A 24469-nucleotide genomic window follows, 5' to 3' on the forward strand; every position below is an offset into this window, starting at 1 on the left:
CTATTCACTGAGTGGTGCGCTTCTCGCAGAGAAGACCCCCGAATTTGCCAGATACAATTATGCAGATGCATTGTGCTTTCTTTCCTTCAGGATAGGTTGAGCGTTTACGTGGCTGCCATCTCCGCTCAACTTGATGCGGTGGGTGGCAGCACCGTGGGAAGGCATAACCTCATCATCTGGTTCCTCAGAGGCGTGAGGGGATTAGGTCCACCCCGCTCCCTCTCATGCCCTCTTGGGATCTTGCTGTAGTGCTTATGAGCCTGCACGGAGATCTGTTCGAACCATTCGACTCAGTATCCTTGAGATTTCTGTCCTTGAAGACAGCTCTGCTAGTTGCGTTGGCATCGATTAAGAGGGTCGGGGACCTGGAGGCAGTTTTGGTTTATGACTTGTGCCTGGAATTCGGGCTGGCCTACTGTCACGTACTCTACTCTCTACTCTCTCTCCTGAGACCCCAGCGTGGGTATGTGCCCAAGGTTCCTAACACAAAGTTTAAGGACCAGGTAGTGAGCCTGCAAGCATTGCCCGTGGAGAAGGCAGACCCAGCCCTTTTATCGCTGTGTCCTGTTCGCACTTTGCGAATTTAGGTGGACCGCACTCTTTAGATCCTCTGAACAGCTCTTTGATAGTTACGGTGGTCGGCAGAAGGAAAGTGCCATATCTAAACAGAGGTTGGCCCACTGGATAGTGGATGCCATCTCCCTCACTTATTAGAGCCAGGGGGAGCCGTTTCCTCCCCGCTAACCATCTTTTCATATGAGTACTCCCTCTTCTCAGGGCTAGTCCATGTCTTCTCACCACCAGGTCTCCCCATTTGGGCAGCAGGTGGTTTCCGCAGCGTCCTCCCTATCAGGACTGCATGTTTTCCCAATGTACTGTCGTATTTAAAATTCCTAGCATTTAACTAGGTGCATTTTTACGAATCTCAAAAAATATATCTAAATCTGCAAAACTTCTTAATAAGTAAGATAAGTAAGGGCCAGGGAACACGTTGGAAGACAGCACCTCTAATGATGCATGTGTGCTCACACTGAGAGCTTGGCATAACCTCTCACCAGAGACATGGTAAAGTTCAATCATTGTGACGTTTTCCATAGATTTCCACATAGTGGACCTTTTCGACATAGCATTGAAGTTCCCCTCCCAATGGGGAATGCAACGGTTACTAAAGTAACCCACGTTCCCCTAGTGGAGGGAACGGAAATGCCATGTTCCTTCGCCACAACGATTGCCCCTTAGCTGTTAGCCGTAAAAGGCTCTTTCAGCTAAAAAAGGATGCCTCGGCTTGGCTCGAGCAGCATTTTTACATGAGATTAAATGTAATTTATTCCAGCTGTGCACGCTGACCCCACCAACTCATTGGCAATTCATTGGCCCATTTTATACTCTTTCAGATGATTGGGTTCTGACAAAATCCCCATAGTGGAAGTTTTCCACATAGCATTTCTGTTTTTTTCTGTTCCCAAATTTACCACATGCATTTTAGTGTCCATTTAGTGTTTATTCCCTTGCCTTTGAATGTGTTTGCATTTGTTGCTTTCTGATAGTTAAAACGTAACTTTACTTTAGACACCGGCCACTTTATTAGTTACATCTTACTAGTACCGGGTTGGACCCCATTTTGTCTTCAGAATTGCCTTAATACTTAGTGGCGAAGATTCAACAAGGTACTGAAAATATTCCTCAGATATCTGTCCATGTTGATACGATAGCATCACTATCATGATGCAAATATCGGTGTGGCTGGTGCGGTCTTCTGCTGCTGTAGCCCGTCCACCTCAAGTTTTGACGTGTTGTGCATTCAGAAATGCTCTTCTTCATACCTCAGTTGTAACGAGTGGTTATTCGAGTTGCCTTTCTATCAGCTCTAACCAGTTGTTGGTTGTTCTCCTTCTGGTATCAACTAGGCATTTGCGCCCACAAAACTGCCACTCACTGGATATTTTCTCTTTTTCGGACCATTCTCTGTAAACCCTAGAATTTATTTGTGCGTGAAAATCCCAGTAGATCAGCAGTTTCTGAAAGACTCAGACCAGCCCATCAACACCAACAACCATGCCACGTTCAAAGTCACTTAAATCATCTTTCTTCCTCATTCTGATGCTCAGTTTGAACTGCAGCAGATCGTCTTGATCCTGTCTACATCCCTAAATGCATTGAGCTGCTGCCATGTGATTGGCTGATTAGAAATTAGTGTAAATGAGCAGTTGGACAGGTGTACCTAATAAAGTGGCTGGTGAGTGTATACTCACCAATAGCAGAAGTGAGTGTTTAATTTGAGGATATTTACATCCAAATCAGGTGAACTGTGTAGGAATTACAACAGTTTGCATATGTGCCTCCCACTTGCTAAGAGACCAAAAGTAATGGAACAAAATATAATCATAAATGAAACTTTCTCTTTTTAATACTTGGTTGCAAATCTTTTGCAGTCAGTTACAGCCTGAAGTCTGGAATGCATAGACATCACCAGATGCTGGGTTTTATCCCTGGTGATGCTCTGCCAGGCATCTACTGCAACTGTTTTCAGTTCCTGCTTGTTCTTGGGGTATTTACCCTTCAGTTTTATCTTCAGCAAGTGAAATACATACTCAATCTGTTTCAGGTTAGGGGATTGACTTGGTCATTGCATAACATTCCACTTCTTAGTTAACGACCATTTATAATAATTTATCAGATTTACAAAAAAATATCAGATATGTACAGATAAAAATCAAAATTTTGATGGACACCACAGTTGAGTAATAATTCAGCAAATTCAGTTCTGAAGCAGGAATACATCACATTTTAAAATCTATTTACACAAAAAAGTTCTTTTAAATTAAAATAGTTATTCACAATATTACAGTTTTTGTTTTGTTCAAGTCAATTGAGCCTATGGAAAAGAAGATGCTTGTGAATATACATGTACAGTTGAAGTCAGAATTATTAAATCCCTTGAGTTATTAGCCTCCTATTTATTTTTTTCCCCAATTTCTGTTTAACAGAGAGAAGATTTTTTCAACACATTTCTAAACATAATAGTTTTAATAACTCATTTCTAATAACTGATTTCTTTTTATCTGTGCAATGATGACATTTAAAGTCTTAACTAGGTTAATTAGGTTAACTAGGCAGGAAAAAGAAATTAGGCAAGTTATTGTATAATGATGGTTTGTTCTGTAGACTATCGGAAAAAATATATAGTGTAAAGGGGCTAATAATTTTGACCTTAAAATGTTTTTAAAAAAATAAAAACTGCTTTCATTCTAGCCGGAAAAAACAAATAAGACTTTCTACAGAAGAAAAAAATATTATCAGACATTCTGTGAAAATTTCCTTGCTCTGTTAAACATAATTTGGGAAATAATTAAAAAATAAAAAAAAAATAAAGGGGAGCTAAAAATTCTGATTTCAAATGTATATTAGGTTAGTCAGTACCAAAGCCAAACTGGAACTAATCTAAGATCACAGTCCAAAATTGCTACTTCCAATTTAATATGTTGTGGAAAAATATTAAGTAAAATTGTAATAAAAAGACAAAGAAAGAGAAACATTAAAAAAATACAATTTAAAATGGTTTGTTCATTTCAAGGTAAAATACACAGTATAACTATCTTTTTTACTTTGCAGGCCAGGTTATTTTGTACTTTTTGAGTAATTACACTAGACACAGTAAAGTCTGTTCTCTTTGGTTATTTTTTAAAGTGGTTGTGTTATATATAATGAGCTTATCCTGCTCACCAAGGCTGCAATTATTTAATAAAAAAATACAGTACAAATTGTAAAATTGTGAAAGGTTATTGCACTATAATTTAACTGTTCAACAGTAGTTTACAATATAATTTAATAATTTATTCCAGTGATTTAAAAGATAAATTTTCTCCATTTTTCAGGACATTACTTCAGTCACATGATCCTTCAGAAATCACTCTCATATTAATTATTAATGTTGTTGTTATTATTATTGTTGTTGTTGTTGTTGTTATTATTATTAATGGTAGTAGTTATAAAATCAATAATGATTTGTGTAATAATTTCATTTGAAACTACATACAATAAGAAAGAATTAAAAATTATTTAAAAAGTCATTTACAATTGTATTAAATTCATTCATTCATTTTATTTTTCGGCTTAGTCCCTTTGTTAATCCGGGGTCGGCACAGTGGAATGAACCGCCAATTTATCCAGCATATGTTTTACTCAGCGGATGCCCTTTCCAGCTGCAACCCATTACTAGGAAACATCCACACACACACTCTTTCACACACATACACTATGGACAATTTAGCCTACCCAATTCACCTGTCTTTGGACTGTGGGGGATACCGGAGCACCCGGAGGTGAGATTTGAGGTTTCACAAAATATAAGCCAGAACATTTTTTTCAACTGAAGATTAATTATGCAAAAAATGTGCTTTGAATCACAGGAACAAGTTACATTTTAAAATGTAGAAAACTTTTATATCAAAATGGAAATAATATTATCAATATTATCAGTGTATTGTATTTTTAATGAAATCAAGCAGCTTTTGTGAGCACTTCTTTTCAAAAGCATTATTCAATCTTCAATCTTTTAATCAGAGTTTCCAACTTTGACTCCAGTTGTGCTTTTTGTTCTAATTTGTTAGTCATTAAATAATAATAATAATAATAAGAAAAAACTGTTTATTTGTTTTTATTGACACCTGAAGCACAGGTTACATGACAAAGAATTCAGACATGAATTTGTTTGCTTTTTTTATTTATTTATTTTTTTACTTAAAACAGTTATTTGCCAGACTTTACAGGTTTAGAGAGAAACCCAGTTATGATAACATTTTGCGTCGCAGCTTTGAAATACACTTAGTCCTGTAATTAGTTATAAGCTACTTACATGTAATCTGCAAGACTATAATGTAAAGAGTTAGCAAACAGACAGCGACAGAAAGCACGCTGTTTCCCGGTGGAGATTGATGATCATCCCCCTCCCCAGAGCTCCTGGTGTTTCTATAGTAATTTCCAGCCAATGATCAGTTGGTGTCCACACATCCCCATCCTCCTCACCTCAGCACCAATCAGCCACACACAGCGACAGGAGACACCTCACCTCCAGTCATCGCTCCACGGACAACAGGCTCAACCCGGACGCCATCGCAAACAAATACCTTTCCGTCTACTTTTCTTCACGTGAAGAATGGCGTTTTGTGCGTAAAGATGGTGTTTTTGTGGTGATCCCTCGGCGTGTGTTTATTGTGCATTCATCGCAGTAATGTGCTGCCCTGGTGTCTGGATTGTCTGGTAGGTGATGCTCTTTCATTTTTTTCTTCTCTCGCTTAGCGATAGTGGCGCATGCTTTCTGAATGTCCACTGTTTTATTATTTATTTCGGGTGGTTTTGAAGGCGCCAGAGTGATTAAATCCCATTATGCAATTTGATCTGAATGTCTCGGGCTGTAATCGACGGCTCAGTTGTCTACTCTCGACCTCGTTCTTTCTCCTCTAAGTATCGGATATTTCTAATTTCCTGAACTTTGTTTACTGCTTTCAAATCGACGCTTTATGGCACATTTGAGCTACTCCTGAACCGAAAACTAATCGATTATAATAATAGAAGATTAATCATTTGCGTCATTAATACAATGCATGTTGGTTAATCGTTACAAAAACTTCACGTGCTCGTAAGTGTAAAATTATATCTGTTACTCAGTTTTGTTCTGTTTGCTTTTAATCAGGAAGTTATAAAGCAGCGTGAGCCTCTTAAACAAACTTAATAAAGAACATTATTACTGGCTTCATGTGAGGTCTCAGATGATTAATGACAGGGTCTTAGATATGAATGGGTATCCAGTGTTGTCTCTCAGGTGGAGATGTACTATTAAATTCAAAACCAGCTGTTCACAATGCTTTGAATTTCTGTAGTCTTCTTGCAGCGAGTGAGAGAGCCTAGTGAAAGGTAATGCAAGTAGAGGAAGATGTGTCTAATGGGCTTTTATCTGTGGCAACAAAACCCAGCCAGACTGGGAGATCGGAAATGGATCCCCCACACATACTCCAGTTGTCAACGATAGAAGCTTGGTTGGAGTGTGCCTCACAAAGCATCATTGGATCATTTATTGAATCTTAATATATGATTCGTTTTTTTCCACATATTTTCATAAGCATGATATGAGACAGTATGTTTATATAGAGGATAGTTTGACAGACAAAACTTTTTGTTATGCTCATTGTTAATATGCCACTTTATTTTTCACAGCTTTCACATTTTATCTTTCTGTGCTGACAAAATATCTTATGATTTTTATTTACTAATATTATGCAAAAATTGTGTTAGAACTACAAGAATCTCCACTTTTATGACAAAAGCTGTCAGGATAAAGACATTAAATTGACAGTTTAAATACAAGTAATGCAAATTTCCTAGATTTAAGTCACTTGGAAGTTTCACAGCAAATGTTTGTCACTTTTATCCATAATTTTGTTCTCTTGTTTTAGTGGAGAGGATAAACCCAGGATGGTTACGTGTTGTGTCTAACAAGCTTCACCTTGAAAAGAACAACTGGCACCCTTCCTCAAAAATTTCTTGTGAGCGCTTGAAACTTAACAGTCATGTCTAATCTCAACAATGCACTTTGCATTGAAAGCGGCCAGAGCACCGACGTGTCACTCTTGCAAAAGGATAATCTTCAGGACGGTGGATTAAGCCAGCTGTTGGATTACAATGCAGAAATGGAAAGATACAGGTCATTTGCAAACTTTTACAAAACCAATGGGGCATTTCCACAGACTGCTAAGATTGCCCGCATAACGACACCAATTTTTCCCAGCGCCAGAATCGGCGTGTCCCCTTGGAACTGTGATAACGGCATGCTCTGGGGAAGGAAATCAGCAGCAATAAACCCTAATAGGACCAGCATGCATAGAAACGACTCCCAAAGGCCGGGGAAACCTGGCGTGCCGCCAGAGACGCTGCAAATGGCAAATAATAATTTCCTCTCTAGCTTATCCCCTGAACACTGCAGACCTTTAGCAGGAGAATGCATGAACAAGCTGAAATGCGGTGCTGCTGAAGCAGAGATAATGAATCTCCCGGAACGTGTTGGAACTTTTTCCGCTATTCCGGCTTTAGGGGGCATCTCATTACCTCCCGGGGTCATCGTCATGACAGCCCTTCACTCCCCCGCAGCCTCAGCAGCCGTTACAGACAGTGCGTTTCAAATTGCCAATCTGGCAGACTGCCCACAGAATAATTCCTCCGCATCCAGCGGAAACCCAGCGAAAAAGAAAAGGAAAAGGTGTGGGGTCTGTGCGCCCTGCAGGAGGCTAATCAACTGTGGAGTGTGCAGCAGTTGTCGGAACCGTAAGACGGGCCACCAGATCTGCAAGTTTCGGAAATGCGAGGAGCTAAAAAAGAAGCCTGGCTCATCACTAGAGGTGAGACGACGGCTCAGACACTACACTCCCTCCCTCCCTCCTTCCCTCCGTGCACTCAAAAGCATTAACCTTTCCTTCTAGTCACGTTTCTAAGCCCTTGAAAATTGTTTCCATGCCCACCCATGCCTGAACATCCCCCCGGCTTCTCAAATCTGCCTACCCGCCTAGCCTAATTGGCAGTAATTAGGGGTGTTTGTGCGGAGCGCAAGCTGAGCTTGGCTCAGACACCCCTAATTGCTGCCAGTCAGGCTGGGGCTGGAACGCATCCGAACAACCCAGGGCTTGGCTCTGCTCCAAGCTGAGCTGGGAAATGGTTTTCAGCAGAGAGCCATCCTTCTCTGCACTTGGTCATTTTAACCAATTATAGAAACTGTCTCCTGACGAGGCTAGTCGATCTCCCCCACAATGAGAGCAATAGGGAAAATTCCAGCTTCTGCTATTATGCTTGGGACATGGAAAGTTGGGATTTTCTTCCTGGTGTTTTTATACACTGCAAAGGAAATAACAAAAACAATTCTTTCCAACATTTCTTTTTATTTAGGACAAAATTCCTTATGACATGAAAATTCACCAAAATGTTATATTTTTAAGGGCTTTAATAACTGATAAAAATTTTGGTCCAAAGAAAATGCTATATTTTGAGTGTGTTGGTGTGTAAATACAGAATATAGTTTACACATGGGATAAACATTCATTTTTGTTGATGTGAGGTAGACAGCTCAAAATACAAGTGTAAAGAGATCTTCGTCTTCTGATCTCACTAATTACACAAAGGGATGCAAAAAAAAAACACTATGTAGCTTAATGTGTTCTAGTGCATTTTGTGACCAATGTGTCCACATTGCATGTAAACAAAGGTTTAAAATTTTTGACATTGACTTGTATGTGTGACATCAACATGACCTTCTCTTTAGCAAAATAGTGTTGTAAAAGTGACTGCAGGAGATGCATTCGAAAAGGCATGTTAATTCCAGGTATAAACAAGACCTAAAGTAGAAGTGGCCAAGTTCGGTCCTGCATCCAATGTTAAACAAAAAACAAAACTGCCTGCCTTTAAATTTAGGATCACTTAGCCTGTTTATGCATGTTTAGTTACTGGAGTGAAACTTTACGCTCCAGGACCCAACTTGGCCACTCTTGGCCTAAAGCATATTCACATCAGTACTTATATATTACAAAATTATTTATGTAAGTAGTTTCACCGGTCAACTCAGTGCTTTGAATCAAAATTTTTGTGTTTTTTTTATCAGCAGGTTTCTTGTGTGCTGACTTGAGGGCAGGTTAAGGTTGATTGTTGTGTGTTTTAGTGTTTATGCAGCTAGGTTAAAGATGTGTTTTAATTCCATGTACATTGATTAACCCTGAATGTACAAGCTGCTAAACACAGATTTTGTTGGTGTGGTTAACAGGAGTAAAAGGTGTGTCCATTATTTGATTTTGAAATGTTATTTTTAAAATACAGCCTTTTGTCCTGGTGCTGTCAGGGAATTATTGTATTCTTAAAACCAAGTCCTTGTCTTTGTTGTTCTTCTGATATGTTTAATGTTTGGCTTAATGTTTTCAAATTTTGGAACTTTATTACTGTAACTTTCAGTAAGTTGTCTTTTTGGGATTGTGAAACACAGTTTTGAGGTCAGAAGCACAAACTCCATTAGTGGAAATAGTAATGAAGTTGTTTTATTTAGTCTAGATAAACTTATACGGAGATTAACTGCTATATTTTATTGATTGATATGGGAATGTCTGGTGCTTTCTATACAGAAGAGCTAATAGTAATTTTGTTTAAGTTGTACTTCACAGATTATGTCCCACAATTGTCGCCTGTGGAGCTATGAAAGACAATAGACTATTATATATATATATATATATATATATATATATATATATATATATATATATATATATATATATATATATATATATATATATATATATATACAGTCACTGATCAGTAAAAAAGTACATTTAAATTATTATTGATATTATTATTATTATTATTATTATTAATTTAATTACAAAACTAAGCTTTGCCATCAAAGGAATTAACAACATATCAAAATATTCTACGATAGAAAACATTACTTCATTCATTCATTCATTCATTCATTCATTCATTTTCCTTCAGCTTAGTCCCTGTTTAATCAGGGTTCGCCACTATGGAATGAACCGCCAACTACTCTGGCATAACCCAGCAGACACAGGACATCAACATGACGTCAGATTGACGTTGAACCCCAGCATTGTGGGGACGTTGCATTTTGTTTGAAAATGAAAATTGGGTTGATGTCAGAACCCAATGTCAGGCGGACCTCAATGTCTAACCTAAAATCAACCAAATATCAATGTCTAATGATGTTACAGCTTGACATTGTGTGGACGTTACCACTATGATGTCTATCAGACGTTGAATTTTGGTTGTCATACCTGACGAAAAAATGTCAGTATTTGACATCAATATGACATTGGTTAAGGATGTTGACTTGATGTTGAATTTTGGTCACTTTTCATTCATTCATTTATTTTCTTTTCGGCTTAGTCCCTTTTTTAATCTGGGGTCGCCACAGCGTAATGAACCGCCAACTACTCTGGCCAACATGATGCCAGATTGACGTTGAGCCCCAGCATTTTGGGGACTTTGCATTTTGTTTGGAAATGAAAATTGGGTTCAGAACCCAATGTCAGGCCGAGCTCAATGTCTAACCTAAAATCAACCAAATATCAATGTCTAATGATGTTACAGCTTGACATTGTGTGGACGTTACCACTATGATGTCTATCAGACGTTGGATTTTGGTTGTCATACCTGACAAAAAAATGTCAGTATTTGACGTCAATATGACGTTGGTTTAAGATGTTGGCTCAACGTTAGATTTTGGTCACTTTTAAATACAACCTAAAATAAACCAATTATCAACGTTATGTGACGTCAAAATAACATTGTCCTTAACGCTGACTAGACATTGAATTTTGGTCACCTGACATCACAACCTAAATCTAACCTCATATTAACATCTTATCACGTTATGTACCTGCTGGCTTGTTTTACACAGCAGATGCACTTCCAGTTGCAACCCAGTACTGGAAAACACCCATAAACTCTTTCATTCACACACACACACTACTACTAAGTCAAGCTTTAGTGAGCATAATGATATATTTAAGTCATAGTATCCATACAGTATTCGAGAGCTGCATGGTATTGGAAAAAACCTAGATTGCAATAATTTGATTTTCTGCAATTTATATTGTGATATTTCACAAGATAACATAATTCATAATTTTAGATAGATTGGGATGATGTTGTAGGGCATAAAATATGATAAACACAAATTACCAGCTGAGACAAAGTAAATTATACAAATAAAGCAGTCTAACATTATACAGGTACAGAAATAAAAGAATCAAATGTACAGTAAAGCTGTATATACTTCATTGTGTAAATAATTCAATACAGTTCATCTTTGTTAATATAAAAAAAAAATAATTTACACAGGCCTTAAAACACAAGCAATTGATCAACTGTCACTTCATTTTGAATAAACTGAAATGACTAAATAACTACTGCATATTCACACATTGAGATATTGTTGCTAAAATGATATATTGTGCAGCTCTACTGTATACTGTAAAATCACTTGCAAGACATCATGTCATATATAGGAAGAAACCTGATCAAATAAATAATGTTAAGGTGTTTTCTGTGATCTTCTGAATACTCAGTGCACTCTTTGTTGTTGTGTTCTTTGTGTGAGGAAATGTAGGATGATCTGAGTTTGCAGTAAGACTGATTTGCATCCTCAACCCACACACAGCTCCTTCATTAATTTAAATTGAGCCAACATGTGTAATGGCCAGCATAGGAAACCCATATGCCTGTACAGATGCAGACACATATAGGCTAAACACTTGTTTTTTTGTTTGGTTGTTTTTTCAATTAATAACGGACTTGCTTCCAATACACAACACAGAAACACACACCGACTCACACCCAGACAAGCACACACACATATATGTAGACCCAGCTGATTGCACCTTTTGCTGCTAATAAATGATAAACTCCCAGTAAGCAGCTGGATGTTGCTGTCAGTGTTTTGCACCTGGGAATCACCCTGAACTAATTATATCTTAAGCGGCAGTGGAAAATGCAAATTAGAATTTTACTTACACCCCTGAAATCGGAGAGCCAATTTAATCTAATACCGCCTTTAATTTAGCGCGCTAATGCAAGACCCCGGAGGATTACCCCGTGTCACTGCTCTGCTGTTCTCTCTCTCTCTCTCTCTCTCTTAGTCTCTCGCTCTCTCTCTCGCTCTCTCTCTGCCTCACACACCAGAATGGATTAGTCTAGCAGAGTCATCTTATCTTTCCTAACGCTTCCTGAGCTTGCTTTGGGTCCAGTAATGCTCCAGGTTAGTCAGACAGTTTGAGGATTGGTTCTGTGGTAGATTTTTATTTTGTTGAAGATGTTGATCGAGATGCAGTGTGCATACATAAACCATGATTCATTTAGCCAAGGCATTGGTTTCTCTGTTATTTACAGTAATTAGTCACATATAATGTATGTTTAAGGGGTCATGACATAGATATTTATTTTTTTTTTGTTACATGAGGCTCGCTTATAATGGTAATAATGTTTGTGTGTGCGGGTATGTGATTAAAAAATTAAACAAAATATATATTTATGGGGAAAATGATTATGTACACACTTCTGATCTGAATCTGAACCTCTTACTAAAATGTCCCATTGTTTATATGGATTATTGGATTTATTATAAATGGCTTTTCAGTAATTGTACACTTTTATGCATAGGAAATAGAATGAAGTAGGGCTGCACAATATATGCCCATATTATCGTTATCACAATGATAGTATTTTCAATATAACAATGGCAAATTACATTTATTTTATCCATTGATTGTTTATTCAATCTTGACCAATCAGATGGGGCCTATCATTATTCCCGCTTTCCCAGTAGTTGCTGTTCTGGTTTTGGCTCTAGCGGCCCAAAGGTGAACCCAGAGCTGAAAATAAATACTAATGGCGAACAAGTAAGAACAAGTAAGAACAAGAGAGAAAATTGACAACAGCCAATCAGAGTCAAAATATCTGCTGAGGTTTTCATTCATTTATAGCGTTTTGAATGTTTGCACCTTGTTTTTTAGTGTAAATTAGAACTAATTAGAAAAAATATATTTTACATGTTCATTGTAATTTCATTACATAGATAAATTATTTTTTTTAAAGTTAATAAAAATAGCATTTTTGGGGAAATGTTTTATCATTAGGAACCTCGTTATCGCAATACTCAACAGCAATATCACATATATTTCCAATATCATGCAGCCCTAGTATGAAGGCTTCTTCACTAATGCATCAGTGTTTTGACAACATCATTCGTTTATAGTAAAACATCATTTTTAGCTTTGTAAAATTGTTTACTTACAGTTTGCAGTGTGGCTGCTGTCAGATCCTGTACAGTTGACTGACTGCTTCATCTTTAATCCTCCAATGTGATCTGGGACATCATTTTAATTAAACAATCCACTTTTTTGAAATCTACTAACTAGATGCAAATGAGCTATTTAAATTAGACACATCTAAACCTAAGCCTTTTCACTTCTCAGTCTTTGTCAGTAAATTCAATCATGTGAAGAATATCAGAAAATTAATGCTCATGTGTATACAGTTAGAATCAGATCTGTTTGCTTACGACGTGATGTAGCGCTCACATCCGATATGGCCAGTGAATGCCAGTGTGCAGTGCCTATAGTATAGTATAGGCTATAAAGATGTAACATTTTGAATGGAATTCTCAATGCTATGTAAAAGTATGCATGCTTGTAACATAACAGGCTGCTTTGAAAGCAAACTTTGCAGCTTGATTAAATGTTTTAAGGACATTTTAAACTTGCTTGCATTATGCTTTCAAAGACCTCTTTTATGTCAAAAGAACTTTGATTGTCTATGTTATGACCACTTAAAGATATGAATCACCATTTAAAGACATTTTTTCTGTCACTGTAAAAACAACACTGTTGTGTAGTGTAAAATGTAAAATGTTTTTTTATTATTATTATAATACATCAGGAGAGATTTAATACTACAGCAGTGCTTTGCACCTCAGTGATTATAAGAGGTTCCGCTGCTTAAATGCTGCATAAATTATTGAATTTTTGCTCGAGGAAATTAAGTGCAAGACAAAGTATTTTGTTTCTTCTGTGAATAGGGCTATTTTTGGCTGTAAAACACTTTACTTGAGCTGAGAAACAACTTGCGAGAATACTACAGTATAAATATAGTATGAGATCTATGGTCTGTTTTTACACTGTAAAAATGCTGGGTTCCACACAATTCCTTCATGTTGTCCAAATACAAATTGATTAAGTTAACGTAATAATTTTAACCAATTTAAATGGATTGAATATAAAACCATTAAGTTGTCCCAAAAAACATAAGATTTGTGTTGTTTCAACACAATTTAATTCGTTTGAACAAGCAGAAAAGTAAATTTTTTAAGTGTAATATGGCACTGTATTTGTGTAAGTGAATGACATATAAAATTATAGCAACATTTACTCAATCTCATGTTATTCGAAACTTATGTGACTTTCTTTCTTTGAGTAATATTATAGATATTTATAGAGCATATGCTGATTAAGGTGACGCGGTGGCACAGTGGGTAGTGCTGTCGCCTCACAGCAAGAAGGTCACTGGTTCGAGCCTCAGTTGGGTCAGTTGGCAATTCTGTGTGGAGTTTGCATGTTCTCCCCATGTTTGCATGGGTTTCTTCTTGGTTCTCCAGTTTCCCCCACATGTCCAAAAACATGCAGTATAGTCGAATTGAGTAAGCTAAAGTGTCCGTAATGTATATATGTGTGTGAATGAGTGTGTATGGGTGTTTCCTAGTTATGGGTTGTGGCTGGAAGGCCATCCATAGCGTAAAACATATGCTGGATAAGTTGGCGGTTTATTCCACTGTGGCGATTCTAGATTAATAAAGGGACTAAGCTGAAAAGAAAATGAATGAATGAATGAATGAATGCTGATTAAGATATTCTCAGTGTTTTTTCTCTGTCCAAACTGGTTAAAAACCCTTTTCAAAATATCTATAAAATTTATATTTTGCAGAAGACTGATATATACAAGTCTGAGCTGACATAAGGGTGAAAATAAATGGCATACCTTTCATTTTTCTGTGATTCTCTTTAAGTGCAATATAGATGTATGATGTAGTTGGACCGAGAGCACCAAAGCACTTACCCTTTAAAAGCAATTCACAAAATTTGGACTCTTAAATTTGATTAAGTTTTCCCCTTTATCAATATTAGAATAGTTTTTCCTTTTTTAAAAAAAATATTGTTTTCATTAAACCAATGGATAAGACCAAAATGTAATCGTACAAGCCTGGCCTGTGCCCTTCCCCATGACGCCTGTTTGTCCTGTGACCTGGCTTGATTTAACATCTCCAGTTGAGTGGGGAAAGCAACTCATTATCACTGGCCTTTTATAGGATGGGGAGGGTGGCAGATCAGTGGAGGATGGTCAGGGTGAAAGTCTAGGTGCTGGGAACGTTAATGTGTGGCCCTTTAAATTTTAAACAGTTGACGGTAAATTATTGATGGCAGGCTCTGGCTGAGAAGTTAAATGGTTTCCCATCATTGCAGTGACCTGTTTGAAAATATGTGAGAAAAGTCAACGCAGATGGGGTCTTGGGATTTACATGGAAGACCATACGCGACATAACAACATGCCATGCATTTTCAAATGCATTTCAGTAATATTTACAGATTCTGTTAAATGTACACTCTAACAAATAAATTAATAAAAGTACTTTGAACAAATGCTAATATGTTTAGTGTTAAATTGCAATTAAGTCAAGATACTGCAGGCAAAAAGATATATTTTTCCTGCTCAGTTTAGAGATAGAGGTATTTTGGCTTTTCATGTTTTTTTGTCTGTCTAATGGAAAGAATAGATTCAAATTGCATATTAAAATTTTTCTTTTAAAGCATTTGATCAATTTTTGGCTGTTGATATCAATAACAATACTTCAGCTGTAGACGAGCATAACCCAACATTTATTCAATTGTAAACTTTGAAATAAAAAAAATAAAAAAAATTCTCACATGAAAAGTTTTCATTATTTAATTTTCCATCACTTTAATGTTGAAATTGACAAAACTTAAAATCATGCTTTGAATTCACATCACTAACTGTGAGCTGCACTGAACTGCTTAAATCACTGGATATTGAACTCAAGTCTGTGAACTCGCTATCAAAGAGAAATTGTCAGCAGCATTCTGTAGAAAATTGGCATCTCATACTTTTAAAGGGTTAGTTTACACAAACATTACCATTCTGTTATTAATTACTTCACCCTCATATTGATTCATATTGTTTATCTTCAGAACACAAATTTAGATATGTTCAGAGCTCTCTTACTGTCCATTTACAGCAGCGGTCACGTGATGTTCTATGTCCAGAAAAGCAACCAAAAACATAGAAAAATTCTATCACGTTCAGTGTGATATGTTGTCGTGTGATATGTTGTCTCTAAACCAGTGGGGTGGTTTGCTTTACATAAACTAGACGTCAGTGGCTCCTGAAGATAGCATATTTATTTGTCATATTCGCTCACTATACATTATATAACTTTGTGAATAATGATTTCTGACACAGCTTTAACATAATTTTCAATGTAGGGATTGGGTTTCAAATTCTAAAGACCATTTGGTTGGACAGATGATGCATCTACGACTCAAGAAACCATCTGAATAGTTTCGTTTTAAATAACATCTGAATGTGCGTGTCCGGCAATTGTGTTTCTTCCAACTGTCATATGTACATTGCAGAGCGGTGCTGATCAACACATTTGGTGTGCGACCAGCTTCAGAAGACTGGAACCTCAGGTTTAAGGCTGCACTATTGTCTCATCACAAAGGGACAAACAAAACTCTCATTTAGCTTACAATCCTTGCACAACCTAAAGTTTTGTCTGTTACTGCTGTCTTTTGGTGGTACCCAATTTAAATTTTGCAGTGAGTGAACGAAGACTATACAAAGAATACAAAGAATATACATCAGGAGCGGTCAGTTGCGGAATAAAACCTGGCGGGAGCTGGACTAAAAAATCAGTCCTGCACAGACCTCTACTTCACAGTGGGCTGTGTGTTTATGTTTTTTTTCCTTTTTTGTCTGATGAGCTCAGGTGATGAAAAAATGTCATGCACTTTGTGTTTACTGATACAAAGAAAGCATTGAAAGCCTAATCTTAACTGAGTCTCTAATAATACAGAAAGGTTCTAGCTGATCGCACATGGTAATTGTGCAAAACATTGAATGGGTGTTGGGGGATAGGGACCTTAATGATTCTGTATGTTTTGCTTGCTTAGGCTATATATACAGCATGTAAGGGGATCTTCTGATTTTGTGTCTTGCTGTTGTTTCTTGAGAGGATCAGCCTATGTGACCATAAAACCAATCCTTGTCAATTTTTGTAATGAATTATGGCTTCTTAGCACATAATTTTCAATGTTTTTATTATTTCTTATCTTTTACAGCATACATCAATTAAACTGACGTTATTGGATTCAGTCCCAACAATTTTTTACGCTGTTTGTGGGTTGCATGGGAATGTAACCGGCTGCCTCAAAATCTTTCCCTTCCTTAGTCTGTGGTTTACCACTGTGTTGCTGTGACTTTGACAGAGATATTTTGTGGTGTGATGGCTTTGGCTGTCGTGTGCTCATGCTCAGCGCTTTATGTCTTGCTATTTTCCTTGGGGAAAATGAGCTATGTATTATTATAATATCCTAATTTTTTAAAAGTTTTTTTTTTGGACAGTTAATACAATAAAGTGGTTGGTAGCTAATTCACCACAAAATGAATATTCATTTATTCACCTTTGTATCTTTTTAAATAAATGTATTTATCTTCGAGAGACAAATGAAGATGTTTTAAATAAAATTTTGTGTCTATTCACCTAATCTCTAAAAAAGTTTATTCACATTATATGCATGTCAAACAAGCATGGCTGAGCTCACATGACGAAATTTGAATTCTGTAAAAATTGTTTGCTGATGAATGGTTAGAGACATGAATTAAAACCTACATTAAACCTGTTCATCATATAAGGAAGACCACTGAAGGCTTGGATTAAACTTCTAAATTTATATGATTTTTTTATGCCTTTGTAACATTGAAGCATCACGATTTTCTGGAGATTAGACTTTCATTAAAGGGAAGAAATTTGTCTTGATTAAAATATCTTCAGTTGTCATTTAAAGATTAGCAGTTTTATTTTTGTAAGTAACATCCTGTCCTCCAATATAGCCATGTAGGTTGTCGTTTTCCTGAAATACAGTACAATCCAAAGGATCATTTACTAATATAGGCTATAATGCATAATTCCCTTTCATCAGTGCAAAAAAAAATGAGATAAGTGTAACGTTCACTGCATTATAGCACCACAACTATGAGTTTCTATCCCAGGAAACACAATACAATGCATTGCTGAAATGTGTTCCTTGAAGAGATGGTGAATTCTGTTTCAAAGCCTCTGCCAGATGCTAAAAGTTTAGCTTTTGTAAGTTGAATATGTAAGAAAATAAAATAGTGGAAAAGGTTCTAAATGAACTTGCATTTGATTACTAATGCCAGCATTTTGATTAGTAATGCCTCCTGCTTGAAGTAGCCATCAGAAGATGAGTACACTGTGGTCATAAAGGGATGGACATGGTCAGCAGCAATACTCAGGTAGGCTGTGGCATTGACACAGTGCTCAATTGGTACTATTGGGCCCAAAGTGTGCGAAGAAAATATCCCCCACACCATTACACCACCTTCACCAGCCTGAACTGTTGCTGATGCCAAATTCTGACCCTACCATCTGAATGTTGTAGCAGAAATCAAGACTCATCAGCAACCAGGCAATGTTTTTCCAATCTTCTGTTGTCCAATTTTGGTGAGCCTGTGTGAACTGTAGCCTCAGTTTCTTGTTTTTATCTGACAAGAGTGGCATCAGTTGTGGTATTTTCTTGCTGCTGTATCCCATCTGCTTCAAGGTTTGACAAGCTGTGCATTCAGAGATGCACTTCTGCATACCTCGATTGTAACGAGTGGTTATTTGAGCTACTGTTGCCTTTTATTAGCTGGAACCAGTTTGGTCATTCTCCTCTGACCTCTGGCATCAACAAGGCCTTTGGGTGCACAGAACTGCCGCTCGCCGGATATTTTTTTTTCTTTTTCAGACCATTCTCTGTAAACCCTAGACATGATTGTGCATGAAATGCCAGTAGATCAACTGTTTCTGAAATACTACGACCAGCCCGTTTGGCACCAACAACCATGCCACATTCAAAGTCACTTAAATCACCTTTCTTCCCCATTCTGATGCTTGGTTTGAATCATCTTGACCATGTCCACATGCCTATATGCATTGTGTTGCTGCCATGTGATTAGCTGATTAGAAATTTGCGTTAAGGAGCAGGTGGCTGGTGAGTGTATATCCCGCTTCTAAAAATGGTGTGTCATCCAATCTAACTCTAGGACCATTTAGTGTATATTTTTGGAAAATGAAACTAAATTATTCATTTATTCATTCATTCAGTCTTTTTGGCTTAGTCCCTTTATTAATGTGGGGTCGCCACAATAGAATAAACCGCAACTATAAACCGCCTTAATTATTCAATTAATAAAAAAAAAAATTGTTTAGTACATTAAGAGTGATTCTTTTCGACAACACAGATTATATATATATGTTTATTTGTAATGCCTATTTTAGTTTAGGTAGTAATGCCTACATCACAACAATGTTTAAAAAAATAATTTAAGCACGAAATACTTTGTTTTGTGGAAATCACAGTGATAGAGACCAGCAACAATTGTTGCACAATGATACATTAAAACAGGTTACACCAGATAATAATGAGTAGGAAGTGTAGAGGGACATCACTAGTCTGTCACACTGTTCTGCTCTGATCCTGGTCTTATTCAGGCTCTTCATTGACTAGTTATTTTCTTAGCCATAACTTTGCTGCCAAGGATTTTCCAGAGATTTTCAGTCAGGTTTAGATCAGGACACAAGGTCATTTCATTATTTCAATGTTTTTAGCTTCAATGAGCTGTTTTACACATTTTTTTAAATCAGTGCACAAATTGTATTGAACATTTAATTTGTTAATTGGACTTTTCTGACCACATCTGTTCTCGAGTCAACAACTCACAGATTCAAATGATCCATTTCTCCACCAGTAAACAAAATCTTGCTGATTCAAATGATCCATTCAGAGTGAGTCTGCAGTAAATGATACGCTGAATTTACCAACTGGGCAAGGCTTTTTAAAATGAATTTATTTATTTTTTTACTAACATTCTTTTTTTTTTTTCCGGCTTAGTCCCTTTATTAATCAGGGGTCGCCACAGTGGAATGAACCACCAATTTATCCAGCATGTTTTACACAGCGAATGCCCTTCCAGCTGCAACCCATCACTAGGAAACACCCATACACGCTCTTTCACACACATACACTACACTAGGTGACAGTACTAACCACTGAGCCACCATGCCGCCTGGTAGATTATATATTTTATTATTTGTACTTGTTAGCACACTTGAATTTTTTTTTTAATTATAAGTAGACATATGGCAGCTTTTGGTTTAAGTTTTTTGCATAAACATTCGCCAATAAGTATTTCACAATTAATTTACTGGAGAAACATTTAATTATTGTGTGTGAACTTTAACTCAGGTGCCTGGATTATGTACTTTGTGCAGCACTGGTATTGACTGTGTCATGTAGCTGTATAAGAAGCCAAACTCCTGCTGCAGAAAACCAAAGCTAAACTATGACTGTTCAAGTCTTTTGATTCTTTCTGCTGATGTGAGGTTTGATCACTGCAGAGGAGTTTTCACTCCACATTCTCCTAAATATTGAGTCACTGTACGCTGAGGCAGATCCTTACTCTGTTTAGAGCTGTACCAGTGAGCAGTTCCAGCCGTGCTGTTAATTTTCTGTGCATTTGTCTTTTGTGGACAACTAGCATTTTATCTGAGATTTTGAGTTTTAAAACACTGCCACATTTGAAGCTACCAACTTCTTTTGCTATGGCTGAAAGGGTTGTCCCTTTGACCTTTACCTGTTGGAGGCTTTCAGTCACTTTAGAACACCTAACCTTTTGTAAACTTGAAATATAGGAAGATAGATGAGTGTCTGTCAGATAATTAAAGAAATTAACTGATTAATAGGTGCCAGATTAACTTGGAGGTGTGTGAGAGTTCTTTGTTTATACTTTGTTTATAGTTTGTATCAGAGTATGCAGGGTGGGTGAAAAGTAGCAAGCCATTAAAAATTGGTAACAAAAGTCCATATTTCTAACACTCCCTTTTATGGCAGCCTGTGTTATTTAAAAATGAAATGTGTTCAAATGTGTGACTCTAGTGATACTTCAAGTTCTGTAGCCATTAAATATTGCCTTGTTACATTTCACCCACCCGGTAGATATTCCAGCTTGTGGCTTGTAATGCTAATTTAAAAAAAAATATATATATATATATATATATATATACCTGTTAGGAGTAGGACACCTAAGCAACCTCTTTATTTAGTACATAGTAGGGTTTTCTCTCATTTTTCATCTCCACATTTTTCCCTTCATTAAATATTAAGTTTAGGAGATGTTTTTCACTAAAAATGATTCTCCAAAAAAAAATCTTGAGCTATTACTCAAGATCTCAACGAGGTCATTTTATACTATGGCATTTTTTTTTTTTAATAAATGGATTTATGTATTCATAATCTACAAGCCAGATTGACAGTAATTTGTGACTATAGATCTAGCTTAACTTTACAGTTATTTTTATACTTGGGCTTTTTTTTCTGTCTTCAAATTGGCTAAATAGCGGATGTTGCAAAGAGACAGACCAAGGGCTTCACAGACAGTGAGAAGTTCAGTTTAATTACCTTAAAATATTAGCGCTCCCCAAGAAGCTGTCCACGCTTCCACACATATGCTGGCGAATCTGTTTAGAGAGGAAGGCTGGTCAACTCCTGCTTTGCATTTTGATTTAACATTTCAGAGAACAGGCAATCTGTTCAGATCGCTTAGCCCTCGCACCGATACACCCACATGGCTCATCGCTATGCTGCACTCTCTCGCTCTCCTGCGCCGATGCCAGTGACTGACGTCCCGCTGCCATTCTTTAAAGGCCTGCGGGCCGCCACAGGGAGGGAAGCTTTCCACAAAATGTCCCCTGAGAGCCCTTAGAAAGCACCCTGCTGCCACTGTCTTCCTTTCACTCTCTCACAATCCCCTCTTGTACCTTTTCTGTGTCTCTCCGCCTCATTCTAAAAATGAATTTTTCTTTTTATACCCTTCTTCTTCATATTCTTGATGTAGATCAACAGCCAACACTGACGTCAAACCCATTTCTCAGTTTTTCACGTGCTTTTAGCTATTTAATCGCTGATTATGGGGTCGTGTCCTGCGAGCAATGATGATAATGCTGATAATGATGAAGGGCTCTTAATTAAATCTTGGTTACACAAGAATGGCCTTTTCAGACAGTGTTCACAGAAAACCGGGTTTATTTTATTTTATTTTATATCACTTTATTTTATTTAATTTTATTTTATTGATGAGAAAAAATGAGAGCTAGAATATGCATAGTATGTGTACTTAAACCAGCATTTTTCTATAGCCAATTTTATTTATCAGACCCCTAGTTTTTTGCGAATCCGCGATCGCTGAATCCAACGCAAAATCAACAAAAAGTCACAAATTTTTGCGATCCTGAAAAATTCCTAACTAAATGCAAAATAATAGCAAAAACTGTAAATAATCTTATAAAACATCAAATTCCAAACCATATTATCAAATTATATTTATTTCAGTTTGCAATTAAATGTATGACGTGACTTATAGTCGTTGCTTACACAGCGTAAATGATGTATTTGAGTGTCTCTCGAAAAGGACGTCTCACCTGTGCCGCCGCAAATTTCTGGGAATTTAAATGCGAAAAAAAATCATGAAAAACTAGGGTGTCTGATTTATTTATTTATTTAATTATTTATTTTTGATTGTTTTTGTTTATTTTATTTTATTTTTTGTAGATTCAAATTTATTTATTTTTTACTTATTTTTTATTTAAGTTGATTTGATTTGAATAATTTTAGCACAGAAAGAATCCTGAGAAGGTCAGTAGTGATTAAGAGAATATGCATAGCATGTTTACTTAAACCAGCAATTTTCTGTAGACAGTTTTTTTTTTAATTTCATTTTACTTTTACATTTTTTGTACACTGATGATGGATCATTTAGGTTGTATGCATATAGTCATAATTAGAAAGAGCAATGGGAAGGGCATAATAAATAAGAAAATACACAAACCAGATTTGAATTTGTATCAAAAGCATAAGCACCACAGCTCAACATGGAGAGCATGTGCACTAAACTCGACAACACTTTTTCTTAAGAAACGTGTGAAATATGGCCCTCATTTTAAACCAATAAATAAATACACTAAATTAAAACAAAAAATTGAGTTTGTGAATTTCATTGGATTTGTATCATGTTCTCAGTGTATTTAAATCTAAACTTGCTCTCATGAGGCATTGAAAAAGTCTCCATCTTGATTGTATCATCGCTCCTGTCTGACTGTGTGTTAAGTATTGAATGAGTGAATCATAGTCCATGACCTCCAGATGTACTTTATGGTTTTTCTTTTTTATTTTACAAGGTCAAATATGTGCTAAGGAGACACCATGGATAGTCTGTACATTCTAGAAATTCTCCTAACTGCTCTCTTCACACCACTTCTCAGTATTTCTTTTTTTTTTCTTTCTGTCCTTGTCTGAATAGATGATGTTTTACAGTAAATAGACAATTCCACTTTTCTTCATTACTCTGTGGTCTGATAGCTGTGATAAGCTCGTGTACCAAGCTTCATTTGTAAATAAGTAAATAAGACACTCTTTCGGAACAAACCAACAACTTACCCAGCACAGGTTTTACGCAGTGTATGCCCAGTGTATGAATCCAACACCATGAAACACCCACACACACTCTTTCCCGCACTACAGACAATTTAGCCTACCCAATTCACCTTTACTACATGTCTTTGGACTTGTGGGGGAAACCAGAACACCCAGAGGAAACCCACGCGAACGCGGGGAGAACATGCAAACTCCACACATCTGGCCCAGCTCCACGCAGAAATCCCAACTAACTCAACAGAGGCTCAAACTAGTGACCTTCTTGCTGTGAGGTGAGAGCACTACACACTGTGCCACCGTGTCGCCCAGGTCCTCAAATATTATTCAAAAATAACTTCTGCATTTTACTGGGATACTTTGTCATCTGCTAAGCAGCATACAGAAATATGAAATAATCAATTCAACACAGTTATTAGTGAATGAGATGCACTGGCCTTCAACACATTATAGAACAGATTTGCTAAATGGCAAATTAGCATGAGGGTTCAGTCCCACGAAAGTACTAAAACTTGTTATTCTGCTTATTTAATGTAGTTTGTTGTCAAAAAAAAGTTCTAGGAAAGTTGCTGCTTTTTAAAAAAAAAAATATTATTAAACATTGCATTGTTATACTGGCTTTAAAAATGATAACATTTTTACAAAATCTTGAATCTATTGGAAGCATGGACTTTATATTATCTGTCAGAGGCAGTAAGTGTGCCACATTATGTTTTCGTCAATCTTCTGGCTTTAGTGTATTGTATCTGTCTGGGTACTCAATTATTTTTTTTGTTTGTGTGTCTGTTACGTGGCCATAATATAAGGTTATAAAAAAGAGCTGAACATGAAAGTTACTTAAGTCATAGATTAGATGACTTGAGGCTAAAACTCTGCTCCTCAAATACATTAAAGGTTGGCATTTATAGATATGTTTCTAGAACAAAGTTTCAGTTCATTTCAGTTTCAGTAACCAGTTCTTTATTCACTCTAGCATTTAAAATGCTAGAGTTTTGTTACATCATTTTACCCTGAGTCGGGTAAAGTTGGATATTATAAGGTTTAGTCATGCTGTGTAAAATACTACAGCATGCACTCTAACCTCTGGG

At 36.6% G+C, this 24469-nt stretch overlaps 1 protein-coding gene across 1 annotated transcript in view; it reads left to right on the top strand.

Moving 5' to 3' along the window:
• The first annotated feature begins 4884 nt into the window (after positions 1-4884).
• cxxc4 (CXXC finger 4) overlaps positions 4885-24469 on the top strand; it is a 39017-nt gene continuing 19432 nt past the window's right edge. The window contains exons 1-2 of the mRNA XM_056479103.1: positions 4885-5259; positions 6453-7391. Coding sequence (XP_056335078.1) covers positions 6567-7391 — 825 coding nt within the window. The 5' untranslated portion in view covers positions 4885-5259; positions 6453-6566. The remainder of the gene's footprint in view (positions 5260-6452; positions 7392-24469) is intronic.

Source organism: Danio aesculapii, chromosome 1 (assembly GCF_903798145.1).
Source record: "Danio aesculapii chromosome 1, fDanAes4.1, whole genome shotgun sequence".
Classification (NCBI taxonomy): Eukaryota; Metazoa; Chordata; class Actinopteri; order Cypriniformes; family Danionidae; genus Danio; species Danio aesculapii.